General features: G+C 50.6%; 4 protein-coding genes across 5 annotated transcripts; 1 reads left to right on the forward strand and 3 right to left on the reverse strand.

The window, feature by feature from the left end:
• Positions 1 to 1,469: 1,469 nt before the first annotated feature.
• Positions 1,470 to 5,723, forward strand: PV06_05991 (the record flags this gene model as incomplete). 2 transcript variants are annotated; one of them, XM_016407052.1, is made up of 9 exons in its annotated part: positions 1,470 to 1,611; positions 1,716 to 1,937; positions 1,998 to 2,135; positions 2,187 to 2,555; positions 2,612 to 3,037; positions 3,109 to 3,389; positions 3,448 to 3,706; positions 3,774 to 3,981; positions 4,057 to 5,723. In XM_016407052.1, the coding sequence occupies 8 exons, from the start codon at positions 1,894 to 1,896 to the stop codon at positions 4,318 to 4,320; spliced, it is 1,989 nt and encodes a 662-aa protein (XP_016262656.1). In that variant the 3' UTR covers positions 4,321 to 5,723. The 2 variants fall into 2 exon arrangements, with proteins under 2 accessions (XP_016262656.1, XP_016262655.1); XM_016407051.1 differs by lacking the exon at positions 1,470 to 1,611 and having other exon boundaries at positions 1,894 to 1,937; positions 3,774 to 5,723.
• Positions 4,409 to 6,464, reverse strand: PV06_05992 (uncharacterized protein; the record flags this gene model as incomplete). The annotated part of the gene is made up of 5 exons (XM_016407053.1): positions 6,055 to 6,464; positions 5,925 to 5,977; positions 5,697 to 5,858; positions 4,861 to 5,642; positions 4,409 to 4,792 (listed from the first exon to the last, which is right to left on the reverse strand). The coding sequence occupies exons 1-5, from the start codon at positions 6,201 to 6,203 to the stop codon at positions 4,409 to 4,411; spliced, it is 1,530 nt and encodes a 509-aa protein (XP_016262657.1). The 5' UTR covers positions 6,204 to 6,464.
• Positions 6,465 to 7,864: 1,400 nt separating this feature from the next.
• PV06_05993 (uncharacterized protein) lies at positions 7,865 to 8,969 on the reverse strand (the record flags this gene model as incomplete). Its single annotated transcript, XM_016407054.1, has 2 exons — positions 7,865 to 8,231; positions 8,287 to 8,969. 2 exons carry the CDS (start codon positions 8,967 to 8,969, stop codon positions 7,865 to 7,867), a joined length of 1,050 nt encoding a protein of 349 aa, XP_016262658.1.
• A 4,360-nt stretch (positions 8,970 to 13,329) lies between these two features.
• On the reverse strand, positions 13,330 to 16,277 carry PV06_05994 (uncharacterized protein). Its single transcript, XM_016407055.1, has 3 exons — positions 14,907 to 16,277; positions 14,768 to 14,847; positions 13,330 to 14,714 (listed from the first exon to the last, which is right to left on the reverse strand). The coding sequence occupies exons 1-3, from the start codon at positions 15,252 to 15,254 to the stop codon at positions 13,739 to 13,741; spliced, it is 1,404 nt and encodes a 467-aa protein (XP_016262659.1). The 5' UTR covers positions 15,255 to 16,277; the 3' UTR covers positions 13,330 to 13,738.
• Between the last annotated feature and the right edge of the window lie 1,377 nt (positions 16,278 to 17,654).

Consider the following 17,654-nt stretch of genomic DNA (forward strand, 5'->3'; position numbering starts at 1 on the left):
GAGTTACTGCCCAGACTGAGGTAGACCAAGGGCATAAACAAAGACGCCACAAGAACTGCGGGATATGGAGCGCCAAAACGGTTGGTTTTGAGAAAGAGGCGAGGTGCTTGACCCTCTTCTGCCAGGCCACACAGGACGCGAGAGGCCAGAAAAACGACAGCCATTCCGCAACTGAAGGCAGAAGTAATCAAAGCAGCGTTGATAATCGAAGGAAGCACTTTGATCCCGGCTTTCTGAAACGCAATGACGAACGGACTTTGCTGTGCTGTACCAGTCGCATTGCCGAGGTTAGGGTCGTTGTAGGGCCTGGCCATCATCAGCTTTCACGCACGGATGAATCGCATGGGACTGTATCTTACACCAGAAGTCCAACAACGAACATACTGATACAATAGAAGACAATAACTCGCCAGAACGTCATCTTCATGGCCTCAGGAATGAGTTTTCTTGGGTTTTTGGTCTCCGCGCCCGTCAATGCTACGACCTGAATATTGCAAAAGGCGTACGCTGCGGAGATAAGAGTACTGAAGAAGCCCAAAAATTTGCCGGTATTTCCATCAACAAGATAGGCGTTGAATGGCCCTGGATCTTTCCAGTACCGAAAACCGATCCTGTCACCTGAAGGCGAACCTCCAAGGTCGACAATGAGCCCAGCAAGGATAAGGCCGACGATAAGCAGAATTTTGATCATTGAGAAGAAAACCTCCGACTTCACTGGGTCAGCAAAAAAGATGAGCCTATTGGCAAGGGAATTTTTACCTCGCCATATACTCGTACTCCACAAAGGCTCATGAATAGGATGAGAACAATGAAGATCGAATACCATAGTGCAGGGCTGACGCCTGGATGCCAGAAATTTATAAGTGTCGCAGCAGCAGAGAGTTCAGCTGGACCAGTGATGGCCATCAAATAGACTGGGAGAGGAATTATTGGTAAGTTCTTGGACCGTTTCATGCAGTTTTGCGAGCTTCTTACAATAGTTCCAACCCGTTGCAGCACCCATCGCAGGTTGTATGAATCTTGAAGCATGTCTGATGAATCCGCCTGTCACTGGCATGAATGCGCAGAGCTCGCCGATGGTCAGCGCTACCGACGCCGTCAAAGCGCTCATTAGGAGGTAGCCGAAGAGAGCTCCCACTGGACCAGCAACCGCCAGAGCCTGACCAGATGCTAAGAACAAGCCAGTCCCCTTGCAGACTGTGTGAGCAATTGAGCCCAGTTTCGAGTAGTCAAGAACATACTATCATTCCCGCGAGACCTATCATGTTGATATGACGCCTTGACAGATCTCTCTTCAACGTGGCTTGTCCATCTGTGCTTGCCACTATGTCGAACTGAGTGTCATCTGAGCGGTAAGACTCGCCGACCTCAGCGGTCTTGCTGCCGGAGTATGCGTCAGCCATCTTTGCACAGCTGCTGGACGCCCAGAAAGCTGAAAGGTCGATGAGATGGGATGTTGTTGTCTTTGAGACGAGGAGAGATTCCAATGTTGTACTTGTACATTGTGGATGCTCGCTTCGCACGGAGTAACATGGCCTGATCTCGCGTGGATGGCTTCCTCCTCAAAAGAGGGGTCTTCCTCTCCAGTTTGGGGGACTTGCATGGATTAAGGTGAGTTAGTGCTCCGGTCAACATGTGCCTCGATAAGCATAACGCTTGATGCCAATTGGCTGCAAAAGACCGATTTTCCGGAGTTTATGCTGACCTTACTTGAGCCACAATTCCTCGTTCTCTTGCCATCTGAAGGTTCAAGGCGGTCTACCGGCTGCTCATCTGCGTCCGGTATGTGACTCTTGGACAGTCCTTCAGACTCTGGCACGGCCATTACTCCGTGCATGCAAAGTTAAATGACCAACGGGGAGTTCAAGGACTGTTTCGACGGATATTCTTAACATGGAGATCCATCGAGAATCACCGAATAGTCCCAAGCAAGCCAGGTATGGGCCGGGCCGCAAGCCTCCAAGAAGATCTGGTGGCTTTCAGCTAACATCGGATAGGGCGAAGGCTTGCTTGGAATGCCGCAGGCTGAAGATGAAGTGCCGTCCGGTTGCTGGCAGCACAATATGCGAGCGGTGTAGGCTGAAGTCAATGGATTGTGTCTTCTACCAGAAGAAACGAGGCCGAAAGCCCGCAAAGTAAGACAGTACTTCTCTCTTCAACGCTGCTTGCACTCACAATGTTGGAAGCCATGACAAGCTTGATCAACATAATACACGACAAATTGCTTCTCGACCAGCTCTTCAACCAGGCTCCTTTGGGGACATGAATGAAGTGGATCGTGTGCGCACATATGATTCAGTGTCCTTGGATCAAACCTCATGTGGCCATCCTCCCGAGGATGAAGATCGAGACTTTTTGGCTGACTCGGAAGGATTCCAACCATCTGGTCTCTTGAACAAGCAAGCAACAACAGGCGCCTTTTCACTCAAAAACATCCTAAGCACAAGCCCCAACATCCAGCCCCAAGCATCCCAAGATGCTGTTGCCATCCCAGAGGATGACCCGGTATTGAAAGATATCGTATCCTACCATGTCGCAACTTCTCTGTTTGAAGGGTGTGTCCTCCACTTCGAGCCACAGATACGTGACAGTGCATTGACCATGGGTACAGGTTCATGAAGAATCTTAATCCCTTCATTTGTGCTCTGGACCCAGAACTATACACCTTTCAGTATGTACGGGCACGATCGTCATTTTTGTTGGCAGTCATTCTTGCCGCATCAGCCAAAGCCTTCAATCCGCCGCTGTATCTCAAACTGCAGAAATACGCAGAAACTCTGTACGGCAACGCTTTTTGCAGGGGTGAAAAATCCCCTGAGATCATCCAGGCTTTCATTATCAGCACTTATTGGAAACAACCAGAAGATACTCGCTCGTGGTCGGTCATAGGCTACGCTATCAGACTTTGCATGGAGCTCGGATTTCACAAGCTGACCACTGACCCCAAGTACGCCGATCCGAAGACTCCGGAATTTGAGGTAAGGCAAAGGAGGAACATTGAGCGTATATGGCTTCTGCTGTTTGTCTACGACCGAAGGTAAGATCATTCAAGAAGTCATTTTGCAATTGCCACTTCATGAGCTGGAGATCATTGATATTTATCATTAGTATGAGCCTCCAAACTGGAAAACCATGGATGATCGAACGGAGTGAATTCATTGAATCCGTGAACACCTGGTATCGAAATCCAATGGCGATTTCCAATGATGCTATGATGGCAGCTCTAGTGACCCTGCGAATTGCTGCTGCGGATATACTAGAGGCCTTCAACCCTCAGCGACCTGCGCCCTCCATGATACAAGCATACCGTTTCGATTCTCTGTTGAAAACCCACAGCATCCAGATCGATGCTTGGAAGAAACACTGGGTAGAAATAACTTCTGAGAGGGGTAATTGCTCCTCACCACCAGGAATTGTCGATCGAGATGTAGCTAACAATGGCAACAGAACGCTGCCACCCATTCCTCGTCTCTTTCTTTGGTACACATCTATCTTTGCTGCTGTACTCATTCAAGCTTCAGGGTTCAGTAGCATCGCCTCTTGGGGCATCGGCATCCTTGGTAGATACCGAAGCTTTTTGGATCACCTACACGAGTGCCTTGAATATGCTTCAGCTAGTGTCACAACCATCTCTTACGGCACTCCTGAGCTTTGCGCATGACTCGATCCATACGATGACGGCCTATGCAGCGGCATTTCTCATAAAGTGAGTTGCTGAGATTCCGTTGCTCAGAATGATGAGGCTCCCTGGTCAGAATGTAACATTGTCCTAGGTTGCTTCTATCTGTCAATGTCACGATTCGAAAGCAGTTTGAGGATCAGGTTATGAAAACGATTGATGAAGCAGCCGCCATTTTTGCACAACAGTCGGCACCGCCCACTTTTGGCTGCGCCCTGCAAGCCAACTTTCTCACAAACGTCCTCCAGGAGTATAAAAAGGCTTGCCAACGACGTTCGCAAACACATAAGGTAGCAGAAGAGGCAAGTAGAGTTGAGAGTCAAATTTCTGGCGGCATACCAGACACGTACCGACACCTAACTCAGGCAGAACAACAGCAATCGACTTTCTTGACTTGGAATGAGCCTATCCGGCCGGCACCACCTGCCATTAGCAGCGGCCGAGTTGTTAGTGAAGGACCATTACGACATGCACCATCAGCCAATCTTGCAATGCATTCAGCTGTAGATATTAGCGATACCTTCATCGAAGACGCAGATAGCTCCGCAAATAATTTGGTCTTCTACAACGATGAAGATTGGAGTACCATTTTCGCAAATGCCGGGTTCAATATCACCGGTGGCGTTTTCATACCTGGATAATTCTGCTGGAAGAGCCTCGAGTGAGAACGAGGTGATTGCGTCACTTCATCGAGCTCATCGTCGCACTGATTCGCGTCATTATGGTTGGCTATGCTTCTGCCAATTTTAAAACGCCTCTATGGGAGCAACCAACTTCAGCGTCCGCTTCGATTTCGACTAACATTTGGTCTCCGACCAGACCAGCAGTTACGAGGGTATTGGCAGGCAAGATGCCAGCGTTCGAGAAGATCGAGCCATGAGCTCGACTAACTTCTTCACACATTCCAACATCCCGGACCAGGATGCGGGTCCTGACTATATCAGAAAGGGATGACCCCAGGGCCTTCAAAGCCCCTTCAATAATGTCTAATATACGGATCGTCTGGCTGTGAGCATTGCTTCCACCAACAACTGGGACAGAGGGGAGTGGCGAGTTCGACGTCGTTCCGGACACACGGATATGACCTCCTGTTCTGACCGCTCGACAATAACCCTGCAACAGAACGTCAGCACTCATCTTCAGGGTGGCCATCTCACTGGAGGATTCCAATCACGACGTACCGCAATTGGCTCCCATTTGCTTCCAGAGCTATACTCTATTCTTTTTCCTTCAGACAATGCCTCGTCCAACTGCTTGTACTGCCTTCTATCCTGCGAAAAGTGATCGCTCAAGTCTCCAGCCGCGGTCAGAAAAGGAGGTCGTCTGTATTCGTCTCCACAATCACCGGGTATATCGCGCAGGCCGGTTTGAGCCTCATGAATGAGGTCCAAATCATCTTGAGCTAATTGGAAAGAGAAGGCTTCCAGGTTCCGGGCAATGTGCAACCGAGAATCTGCTGACAGGCGTGTTCCGACGATAACAGCCTTGACTGAAGGAATATCCAAGACAAACCGGGTGGCGACGGCTGGAATGGAAACCCCATGCCTTTGCGCCACGACGTTCAAAGCTTCAAGAACTCTTTGGAACGGTTCCCAACCTCCGGCCTCCCATATGAACCGCAGATACTTTTTCAAACTCCAGTTTAGTCGGCTGATATCAGCGGGTTCGGGCTTTCCAAGCCACGTCTCACTGAGGAAGCCGCCGAGAAGAGTTCCATAAGCCAGCACGCCAACGTCATACTTCAGACACACTTCGTTCAGCCGTCCGGAAGTCAATCGGCGGTCGATGACTGAGGTCGGGAGCTGGTTGGTAGCGATAGGAAATTTGGAATCAAGAAGCATTTGCAGATGTGCTGCATCTGTGTTGGTGAGGCCTATCAATCCGATCTTGCCTTGTTTCTGCAGATCGTGCAAGTGGGTTAAATTGTGAAGATATGTGTCGTCTGAAAAATCCCAAGCATGATCTGGTACTCGACGTCAACTCAGACTCTTTGTAGATGAGCAGAAGGTCCACGAACATTGCAACAAATCGATCTTTTGCTGGCCCATTCTGCTCAAGGCCAGGTCGACTGCCGCCTCGGCGTTTGCGAAGGTCTTGATACCATTTTCCTTTGGACACCACTTTGTGAAGGCCACTTTGCTGGTCTTTGATGTCCTGTTATGGTGGCCGACGACCAGTTCTGGAGCTACAGTTAGATGTCTTGTCTGAAATTGCATACACTGCTTGTAGTATGGTCTAGACGTACCTGCATCGCCGTAGTGATCCGCCATGTCAAACGTGTCTAGACCACAGGTGATTCTGTCGTCACAGGTGAGCAATGCTCCCCCTGAAGACTTTTTGGTGCAGCAACCATGAGAAACAGAAGACAAACTTACGTATCCTCCATGACATTCGCAGCTGTTGGTATATCCACACTCTTGTCATGACCTCCTGCCAATTGCCAGAGACCGTTAACCATCCGAGCGATCTCCAGTGTGCCTCGGATGGTAGTCCGCTCGACGATAGGAGGCTCTGTCGATGCCATCTCTCCGAAAAATATACTCTGTCGAGTACGGAGGTTTGAAATATGTATCCTTGGATCTTGTAGGGGAAATGGAGCACTGTCAAAGTGATCCTTGTTCCCACTCGCCTACTGAGAACTTCGCGACCGAAAATGTGCTTTGAGCCTTCGAGAGTAATGGAGCCCGAAGAAGCGGTTCGGATACTTATATGCCTTCTTGTTTGGGGATGGACGACAGACAGATGGCGCCAATGCAATGGAGATTAGCGAGGCCTGCAATGTTTCATTGAGAGAGGAGAAAAGGAAAAAAGAAAAAAAAAATTTCCGCGCACAGCGGAACAATGGAGGGGAGAGCGGTCTACCTGGTTGTTTTTGTACCTACATGTTGGTAAGCACAATGGAGACAGAATCCAGGGTTGGTGGTTCTGATTGTTTTTGCAAATTGTCCGGTTTTTGCAAAGGAAATTCACCGGCGACCATGACGAGGTGTCTTGGGTGGACGACACTGATATAGCTCCCGTAGACTTGGTTGACAGAGTACCAACGAGCTTCGAAGGATGGAGGAGGAAAAAGACGGCTCGGGGCGTATATTGTACGACTAGCGGGCCGCGATTCGGAATACTGTAGTCCAGTTGAGACGGATACAATACCTAGGTCGGAAGATGGGGACGAGGAGTCGTTATAGCTCGTAGGACATTTCCATTCGGAGGGCGGGAGTGCGAGTGCGAACCACGAGTCGCGAGTAAGGGATGTGTGAGATTTCGTTGCAACAAAAGACAGGTTTTTCAGCCTATCCTCACCGAGTATGTCCTCCACCTTTCGGATGATGCATGACGGGTGCCCAGCGATGGGTTCACAGAGACAGGGTACGAATACTCCTTACGGGAATGGCGTATAGAGCCGTTCCATCAGCCCTACCTGAAGAAACTCGGTAATGACAAGGATTGTTGCAGATGGAATTCCTTTTTGGTTAACTTCTGGAAGAACGTATGGAGTTTTTCCAAGTGTTACGTCCCAAGGTAGAAAGGCCTTGTAAGGGGGGTTTCTGCACGCACCTAGGGTAGGCCTCATGGATTATCCCCATTTGATATCATTTCTCCGGACAATATGGGCAATTGGCGTCGTTTCCGGGGCTCGGGGGCCTTGGCCTAGGGGGTTCAACTAGGGGGGAATTTAAGGTTCACCAGGCCTAAACGTCGACCATTTGATAGGCTTTTTACAGGTGCCATAGGCTTCTGCTGGAGCCCGGAGTTTTACGCTCTCCATGAAGGGGGGGGGGTTGTTCGTTCCCGGTGGCCTTATCGGCCACGAACCACGCTTGGAGCTGCAGTGTAAAGCATATTCCCACCGGCTCATTCTCTACAAGGTACTCAACCTATGGTAATTGCATTCCTCAAAGTACTGTGCAGTCCTGGGAGAAAATCAAAACTTCCCATCAAGAAAGGAATAGATGAGGTAAGAAACACGCTGCAAACGTGTACGAGTACGAGTACGCATCTCGCTGTACACACCTCACTTCGATGCGTCACAATGTGGCTGTCTCTTGGAAGGATCAATCAATGATACTCTTTTTGGCCTTGGTCTATCCTGACTGCATCAATATCGTCACTACGGCTCAATTCACAGCAATCACAGCGGTAGCAGCGGGGTTCTACGAGTACGGTGTTTGGCATTGCTCCATTAGATCAACTATCTAGACTCTTTATCGAAGCCCACGCCTGCACGATGCCCGCTACCGTCGAGATCAACGTCAACCACAAAATGACCAGTGCCAACCAGAACGTCCAGAATTGTTGAGGATTTCGACGGTCCCGCCACAGCTGGGCCCAACTTGCCGGAGGAGCCAGAAAAACTACATCATGAAGTTCCATCAATCGATCTCGCCAATATTGAAATTCGGCAAGGTTCAGCGTCGGCGGTCCGTTGTAGGGCCCTGCTTGCTGAAAGGTCTGTTGGTGCTTCTTGAGCAAGGCGTTGGTATTTTGATCCCACTGCGGAAAGAGGAGGTTCAGACTCCATATCGTCTCCATGAGGAGCCTTTCGGGAAGGGGACTGTCGAAAACATTAGAGGCTCGCTGATATACTCCAGCTCTCTTGCATGACTGACCTTTCATTATTTGCACCAGTACTCTGGTAGGTATTGAGGTGAGCCTGAAGCAACCCCTTGTACGAATAAACCCTCAGAGCGTTATGTCGTCGATCAAGTCTCAGATGATCCGCGAGACAGTCTGTCCATTCCAGCTTCAAGCCACAGATGTCCACCATGAAGACTGCAGTGAATGAGGGATGCAGCCGACTGTCTTTGGCTTCAATCTTCCACCTTGAGGTCGGGAATGCTTCCGCCACGAACTCTGGCAACGTCTGCTTGTCACTCCAATGCAAGAGATATGTTTGTGGAGCGTGCAACAAGGCTTCTGCCTCGCGGACGTTCAACATCAACCACAGTCTCACAAAAAGATTTAATGTTCGTGATGCGGTAGCATCTGTCCCTGGATGCCTTTTTTGAAGTGCTTGGATGAGGTTCAGTTTGTTGTCTGCTGCCGAACGCACAACGTCTACTATTTCGATCAAGTCCGTGTGTGTGGTCACAAGCAATTCGTTCCTTGACGTTGCTGTTGAAGTCAAGGAACCAAACTTCAGCATTGCCAATTCTCGCTCATAATAACTGAAATATTGCTGTGAGTGATTGTGGTTTACTCTTGCAAGACTGGTGCCAAAGAAGGCCTGGAAAATCTTTTGTCTTGTATCATGGCTGGGCTTGTGATCGAGGTTCTCGGGAAGTACAGCCATCAAACAACAGAGACGGTCGAGCAGTTGTCCCAGTCGGCAAAGGTGTCTTTTGGTACATGGTAGAAAACGGGGAGAGCCTCAAGCTTCCTGCCACCATCTACATATGCGTTCCGAGTCCGATGCAGGTGCAGCACGAGGCGGTGGCTGAGGCCCGGCCAGATTCGCCCCGATCCGCCTATTTTCACCAATAGGTCCCACGATGCATGCGCTACGTTGACTGCGCACATGTTATTGGCTACACTTGAAGACAAGCCGTTTACAAAGATTCGTCTCCAGCACCGCCCACCGATCGCTTCGCTAAGCGAGACTCAGCCTGACCATGTCCAATTCAAGAACTCCTCTCTCGTCTTCTTCACAGTGCCTTCGACAATCTACAACTTGTCTGCCCTGTCTTGTGTCATATGAGCTTTATCTCGCATTGGTCGGCGCGCCCATAATGCTTGCCATCCTCTGAGCATTATGGAAGCACTCCGGCCAAGAACGGCCTCTACTGTTGATCGTGGTCTTACTTCCGAAAAGTTCACGATCGGGTTCGTCAAGGTGATTGAACTTTTCAGAGGGGTCAAAGTTCCGAACAATGAGCCCGTCGCACAACCACAAAACCACTCGACAACAGCAACAACAAATACACAGCAAAAAGCACCACAGCCACTCCTTATCAACGGCCATCTCGCACTTCCTTTAGGCAAAGCTATCTATGCATTACCATCCATGTTAGTGCCAGATGAGCACATTCAGACCTGGGAGAACCTCATAAGGGAGCGTCTTGTAGACGAACTCCAGCTGCATTTTCGAAGTCAAATATGTCAACCTGAAATTTTAATGGTTTCGGACTCCTCGTCGAAGGTCGGCCCGTGTATCGTTCTATCCGTGTGGGACGAGTCCTTGTGCAACACCGAAGATGGCAGGAAGAAGACAATCAAAAATGCTAACAAGATCGTCAGAAAGTTACAGACCATGCAACAATGCCCCTTTCCTATCAAAGTCATAGCAGACAAAATCTCTCTGGCCGCCCGCAGCTCCAACTCTGGCCAGTATCATGTGGCATATGTTGACGTCTCCTTGGAAGAGAAGCATAGCCTGGTAGGCCTAGAGCTCAGTACTGGTCCTGGAAATGGTGCTTCTTTCAGACTTGGTGGCTTAATTCGGGTTGACTCAAAAATATATGGCCTTACCGTTGCGCATCCATTCATCCGCCAACAAATGCAACGTTCAGGGCCAGAGTCAATATGTCAGGTCACTCACGATCTCTACTACTCTGATTCGACAGACAGCGACGATGAGGACGACCAGCTATTTGACTCACAACACCCAACATTCGCCGGTGAGGTGACTTTGAATCAACAAGATGGAGATCAGCCGTTCCAGGACGAAGCCAATCCAACTGCCGTCATGTCTATTCAGCCGGGGAGGAAGCCTGCTGTGACCTTGGCACACTCCTCGTCCAGCAATATGTCTACCACTTCTTTGGGCCTGGTCTTCGCACAGAGCAATTGGTCAAGTCAGAATCAGTCTGACATTGCCGGTGATTGGGTATTGATAGAATTGAATGACGATGTGACTGTGCTGCCTAACCTATACAATACAAGTCGGGATGCAAACATGATACCGATAGACGATATCAACACGAACGCCCTCCAACCACAAGCAGAGGTGACGATAGTGGCCGGTCCGGGGTATCACCTGCACGGTGTGCTTGGTCAAAGCAATGTCAAGATATCAGTAGAGGGATTAAATCTTACTGTTACTCAGATCATATTGCAAAGACCGCTTGGTACGTATATATCCCCAAGTGCTCAGCATTTACATGATCAAAGCCGACTGACATTGATGGGCAGCTCCTGGGTACTCCGGGTCTTGGGTAATCAAGGATAACTTGCTTCTTGGTTCCCTCGTCGCTGTGAGGAGCTTCTTGCCAATCGCATACATGGTATCTGCCTCATCGATCATTCGGGAGATTGGTAAATCTCTTAACTCGACTGATGTGGGACTGGACATATCAAACGCTATCACAGATACGGAGCCTGGACCTTCGCAACCTACACAAGAGCAAGGTATTGACTCGAAACCTTGTGTTTCAATTGAGAATACGCAATCTTCTGCAAGGCCGGACCCCGACCGTGGTAGTACTGAGGTACCTCGAGACTCTCGAGAAGCGTCTTTCGAACAAAGTGTTGATCTGCGCACCTCGAATGAGACGGAGCCGACACTCAAGTTCAGGCTAGATAGGGACGCTGATAGCGGCTTTATATCTCGGCTGCTGTCAGCACACAGTCGGAGTCAAAATAGGCGAACACCTACCGTACCCAAGGAGTTGGAAACCGGTGTCGATGAGCACACTCGGTTGTTGTCGACGACGGCAGAACGTGCCGGTCGATGGGAATCACCCCAGGTATGTTTTATCCTCCTTCTGCGTTCTGAAAGTCATGCAGCAAGCTCATATCACGTTGCAGCCCGGCCCTAGCGCTGAAAGCCTTGACAATACTTACCAGTCATCATGGAAGTTATTGAAGTACATTGCCACGACATGTCCGCCAGCACTCCTGGCTTTCTTTGCTGCTATAATGCCTGCTGCTATGCTCGACGAGATCTCCACGAGCCTGGCTGACCAATCTGAAGTCAGATCTCAACTGATTCTCTCTATTTATCTTCTTGGCCAAGTATTTGGGGTGCTTTTCGCAACGCCCCTAATCAATGTCTGCGGCCGATGGCGCTCTTCACTGATATTCGCCTTCATTTCTACTGGGTCCCATCTGGCATCCAGTGTGTCAAAAACGTCGACCAAGCTGATCTGGTCCAGACTGCTCTCCGGGATCGGAGCCAGCGGGTCAGTAGCCTTGTTGAACGCTTCGACCACCGTGGGGACAATCCGTCAGAGAAAGCGACTGCTGTGGCTCTACGCAACATCACCTCCGCTTGCTCTTGGCTTAGGCCCTTGGTTTGGAGCTTCAGCTGCACATCCGTCCTGGCGGTGGTCGTTCCAGCTGTTGACAGAGATGTCAGCGGGAGCACTGCTGTTGGTCCTGCTTTGTGGAAGAGATTCTGACCACACCGATGACCCTAGTAAAAGTGTCGACGATGGCCCAGGGAAACGGCAGTCGTCACTCTTCGGGCACATCACCGGTAGCTTCACCACGAAACTACGAATACTGGGAGATCCGATCGTCGCCCTATTGACCATTTGGAGGACCATCTATTTCGGAACGTTGTACTTCGTTTTTGCGAGTTTCGCACGACTCTTACACGACAAGTATGGCCTATCGCACGCCGTCTCCGGGGGGTTGTACGTGCCCATGGCGGGAGGACTCGTGCTGGGCCGTGTCCTGGCCAATGTGAGTCGCGTGTGGAAGTTCGACCGCGCCGGAAGCAAGTACCACGAAGCTCCCCCGGAGCGCTGGCTCATGGCGAGCGCCCCCGGCTCCCTGTTGGTCCTGGCGGGGCTCGTCCTCTACGGCTGGTCCGCCGAGAGGCACACCGCCGTCGCGCTCCCCATCCTCGGGTCGCTCGTCTTCTCCGTCGGGCTCAGCACGACGCCGGACTTTGTGGCCAGGTACACCGTGGACGTGTACAGGACCAACACCAAGATAGCGCACATCTTTTCCACCATGAACGTCGCCATGGACCTGGCCGGGTTCGGCTTCCCCCTGTTCGCACCCGCCCTCGTCCGGCGCTGTGGCTACGGCTGGTCGAGCACCGTGCTCGCCTTGTCCGCCGCGTCCGTCCACCTCGGCGTCGTCGTCATCCTGCGGGCCTTCGGCCCGCGACTGCGCATGCGAAGCAAACTTGTCGTCGACGGCTGGGATGATTCGTCGAAACCCCCCTCCCGGGCGGCGGCCGGCGCGACGACGCCCTCACCTGCCCGAGACGTCATCCCACCACCACCACCAGCACCACCACCTCCGACCGATCCGGACGAGCTTTCGACACACCGCGACTGACTGCGATGCGTGGTGATTCGGTTTCTTTCTTTGTCTGTTTGTCTTCATGGCACTAGCGACAGGAATCCCGCATGAGGAAGAGAAAGTCTCTCCCCCTAGGTGCCTCAAAAAGACCTGGACTGGCTAGACAACAAGGGGGAAACACTGTCAGAACAGGATAGACCTCCAAGAGACATGTAAAGGGGGCCCCTGAGTCGGAAGAGAGAGCTCTGTGCGGGCAGTTTTCATTTCTGCCTCTAAATCTTCTTGACCTCTCGTGCAACAAGGGGACGTATTATCATCCTAAAGCAATAATTGGCACTCTGAGCGAACTTACATACACCCAGGTACATGGGTCAATTCAAATCGAACTTGGTCTAAATTAATGTGACCACAATCCAGTGGAATGTTCTGAAAGTCTACTCTGTATTGTCGACACTGGGCCAAAACTGAGCCAAAAGAAACCAAAAAAAGGCATTAAAAGGTAATTCAGTACTTCATACTCCGTAGAATATGTTCGATCAGTCGTAGTATTGTGCAGTCCCATAGTGAATACCTTAGTAGCTCCGTTAAACAAGAGCCACGGATCCGAATCTTCTCCAAACGACCGGTCTTAGCCCTCTACATTTTCTCTTTCTCTTTCTCTTTTTCACAAAAGGGCATAGACTGGAATTCTCATGATTACTCTAAACATACTCCGTAGTCATGCAACCGTTGACAACATGCAAACCTCGAAAAAAACCAGGAGTTCATAAACCGTTAATTGCCCCAAGTTCAAACGTGTCGTGACCACATGCATGGGAATAAACGCCGTTTACCAGTAATAGGACAACGTTCGACGTCGACAAGGTCTCACTCATCGTACTCTTCTTCGTCACTGTCGGGACCGGCCTTTCTCTTCTTGCCGCCATGGTCTTTACGGATGGGAATCTTTATGCCCTGCTTGGCAAATGTCCTGCTCAGGTTCGTCGACTCGATCACTCCAGGAAATTTCTTGGCACTAAACACCTTGAAAGGCTTGCTGAAAGCCGATGCCAAAAGTGGGGCTTCTTTCAGCAATTCGTTGTTGGCTGGTGTCTGCTCATCCTTGTTATTGCTGCCGTTGGTATTACCATTGTTGGTGTTGCTGCTCTCCTCTTCCATAAATGGCGGTTGTGCGAGGTTGAAGAGGTTGACCTTCAAACGGAACCAGCCTTCGGTTCTGACGCTGAGATCTTGAAGGACAAACCAGATACCATGTTTCCCATTCTCGTCATACAACAAATTGGCACTGGCGGTGGTATTCCCAATAAGATTCCTGGCAATAGTTGTCTCTCTGTGATCCCGGATGTCTCGAAGCTCTCGAGAATCACGATGGCCGCCGTTTACTATGATACCGGCGTCTTGGGATGAACGAGAAGAAGATGTCATCGAGTGAGGTGAGACTAAAGCAGACGGAGAATGGTGGTCATAGCCGCCCGGAAACTGGGCATTCGAGGGTGATTGATGGTTGTTGGGTAAAGAATTAGTTCTCGCCTCGTGAGCATGGTTGTCGTTCGCATAGTTCGGCTGCGAGCTATTGGCGGGCTGGACTGGACCGCCAGAGTTCGCTGCAATTGGGATGACCTGGTCGGCATAGCTGTTCATATAGGATGGGATCCGGCTCCCATCGTAATCCACGGAAGGATTGCTGATAACCTTGCCGGTGTATGTGTATGGAAAGGGATGGGCAGTTGTGGTAGATATCGAAGGCGAAGTTGTTGTGTGTCTGACACAGTTGTCTTCCCGTGTGCCGTGGAGGTTCCAAAGATCGACGATAAGGATCAGTTTCGAAAGATCTGAAATTTTCCTATATCTGGTCAGCGAGGTAATGGGAAAAAGAGAATTGGTCGGGTGCCATACTTGTAGTCTATTTCCGCACCAGTGTTTGGGTCCCATATTGTGAGCAGTACAGCTGGCGGAGGTGAGATCGGGCGACGATCCTGCAACTAGTAAGACTTGTATACAACTCAGAGTCGACTATCCAGGCGAATTTAAATACCTTGTCACCGAAGCCGCACATGCGTGCACGCAAAGGGTTCTGAATAACCTCGATCTTCCACAGCATTCCCTGCCATCGTTTACAAATAGGTGGCGGTGTTGGTATATTGTAGTTCGCATCGTCGTTCACTTCCACAACCGCTGTCGGACTTTCATCTGGCGGGGGGTTACTCGCCTGTCCAGGTGTTTGCACCGGTGGAGAGGCTGGATTCGTCTGAGACATGTAGGGCGGATAATTCTGAGAACGTGGTGATTGAATAGACAGAGAAAGAGGTGCTGGTAGGGGTAATTGCATCGAAGGTCGAGAATGTTGGTAGTTGTGCGATGAGGAAGATGATGCGTGGTACATGGTGGAAATATATGTATGAGCAAGAAGGAGTCGAGAAGCCAAATGCAAGAGGGTGCAAACTTAAGTTCTGGGAAAGAACTTCTCAACACAGACGCCGTGGCTCAATAGTGCCCAGTTATCTTCCTCCGTCCCAAGTTTCCAGGGAAGCTGGTGTCTCAACAGTAGGCGCGAGAGCAGAATCTTCCACCGGACAAGGTTTTTGAGACTCAACAGAGTCTCAAATTGCTGGGATACTGAGGCTACTTGGATTCGACGGTCCACAAGATGTTCCGCACTCGATCTGTCGATTATCGCGCACAAAGTATATTGGTCGTCGTCTGAGGAGCCGAGGGACAAAGCGTCGACAAACAAAATCAAAATAAAGCTGATGTCGCACAGAAGCCGCCGGAGAAAATGCCTTGAGGAGAGATACACAAATGGTGGCTCAAGGTTACGCAAGGTGGCACCGAAACTTATGAATGGGGTTCCTCAACGTGAGTCCGTTGGTGGTGGCTTGGGAATCGGAAGTGACAGACGGGATGGTTGACAAGTTTGACAAGGACCACTCTTGCAAGGCTGAATATCATCAAGCCTGGGGTCGTCGCCTGAATCTTGAACAGACGCTGGTCCCATAGGCTTTCTCATACGCTTGTACGGGCGAATAAGCGGGATCGTGGGCGGGGTGGACGGATGGAAAGGCTAGATCAAGGCCGGTACAAGGCTGGGGTTGTTGAACTTCAACAAGATTCCGGTACAGCCAGTGATGACATGGCGGGAACGACGCTTCCAGGACCTGTGCGCTTGAAGAGTGGATGTAGGACAAAGAAAAAGTGTTGTCAACCGAAAGTCGAACGATATGTGGTTGCTGGCTGGACCGGATCCTTGTGGGAGCGGTGCTAGCGACGAAGAATTCGATACAGATGGAAAACGGCGGTCAGTTGAGTATGAGATGTTCGCGCAAGGATTTGGTCGATGGGCAAAGGTGAGATGAAAGCGAGATTTAAAGGCTGCTGGCCACGATATTGATAAAGAGAAAGACTCGACGATGCACCGTCGGATGGTCGAAGTTCTGACAGGAGAAGATGCGCTGGATTATTGGACGGGACTCTGCATGTCCAAGCTTGACGATGCCGAAGTGGTAGCGGAAAGTCAAGTCTTTATCGGCGGGCAGACGGGCACTAAAAGAAAGTCCCCGTAGGCGCTTATAGGATGGGAGGAGCCTAACAAATCCTAGTAGCCAGTCTGTCCAGGCCTAGTCCATGCCCAGCTTAGTGCCTGGAGCCACTACTGCAAACAACAATCTAGTGGAGGCCCCAAACCGCTGGAAACGGAGTCACTCTCTGCCTTCTTTCTCCTCCGTCGACCAGCAGAGAATGATGGGACGACGAGATGGTGTTCGCGTTATCGATTGCAAATGCCGTACCGAGTGCGATCGCGGATAAGGGTCCGTCTCTCCGCCGTCCGATGCCACCTGCGCCACCTGCTGTACGGACTGAGCAGGTACGGAGCATGGAGTCCTGTATCTGGTAACTTTAAACCTGTAACAAGTCATTGTCAGGCCATCGTGTTGCAACCGTTTACCAGGTACGGAGTACAATACGGAGTACCTCTAGTAGATACCTACCCAAGGTAATTACATGCCCAGCGATATGTCGCCAGGCATCTCACAGTATCACCGACTCCCATGCCGACTTACCGACCACAGTCTTCCTCCTGTCTCCTACTACTCGTACTCGTACATCCGCACAATTAGCCGAAGGTCACCTTGACTGGAAACAAAATACCACCCGTGAGGTGGATAGTGGGCGGCGGGCGGCGGTGGGCAGTGACCCCATCTCTACCAACCTATTGTATTGCGCGTGCTTTGACAATGCGCTAAGAGTTTCTCAAAGACGTTATCGCTGGACACCATCGAATGCTTTCTGGTCCAAGGTTGGCTGCTTCAGTAGGTACAGTAAATAGTCTGCATCAACACCCCCCCTCCTCCCTGGTCAATTGATCGACTCAGTTCGACCCTGGCGGTCCGCCACCAACCCCGCCTTTGCCCATTAGTGCATCAAGGCTCTCAACAGACCTCTCCTAGACCTGCCATCTTTGTGCCTGTACACCTATGTTTTCACCACCGCTCTATCCAATCGTAGTGGTGTCTCCGTTGGGCTGTTACTCTTCTTGGTCTGTCCTTCTCGCGTCGAGAATCAATCTGAGCGGCCCTTCTGCCGGTGAATCCGCTGACCCCCTAACCGAGCCCACACGGTTGGCAATTTTTCCTCGTTGAAAGACGATCAATTCCTCCCTGCACAGGTACAACAAAGTTCATGTATGTAACATGCAGGGTTCATCATCCGGACGGAGGTTGGTGGATGATGTGACACACTACTCCGTACGTGTCAAATTCTTTGATGAGCGGAATAAATAACCCTG

The sequence above is a fragment of the Exophiala oligosperma genome (genome assembly GCF_000835515.1).
Source record: "Exophiala oligosperma strain CBS 72588 unplaced genomic scaffold supercont1.5, whole genome shotgun sequence".
NCBI classification, from domain to species: domain Eukaryota; kingdom Fungi; phylum Ascomycota; class Eurotiomycetes; order Chaetothyriales; family Herpotrichiellaceae; genus Exophiala; species Exophiala oligosperma.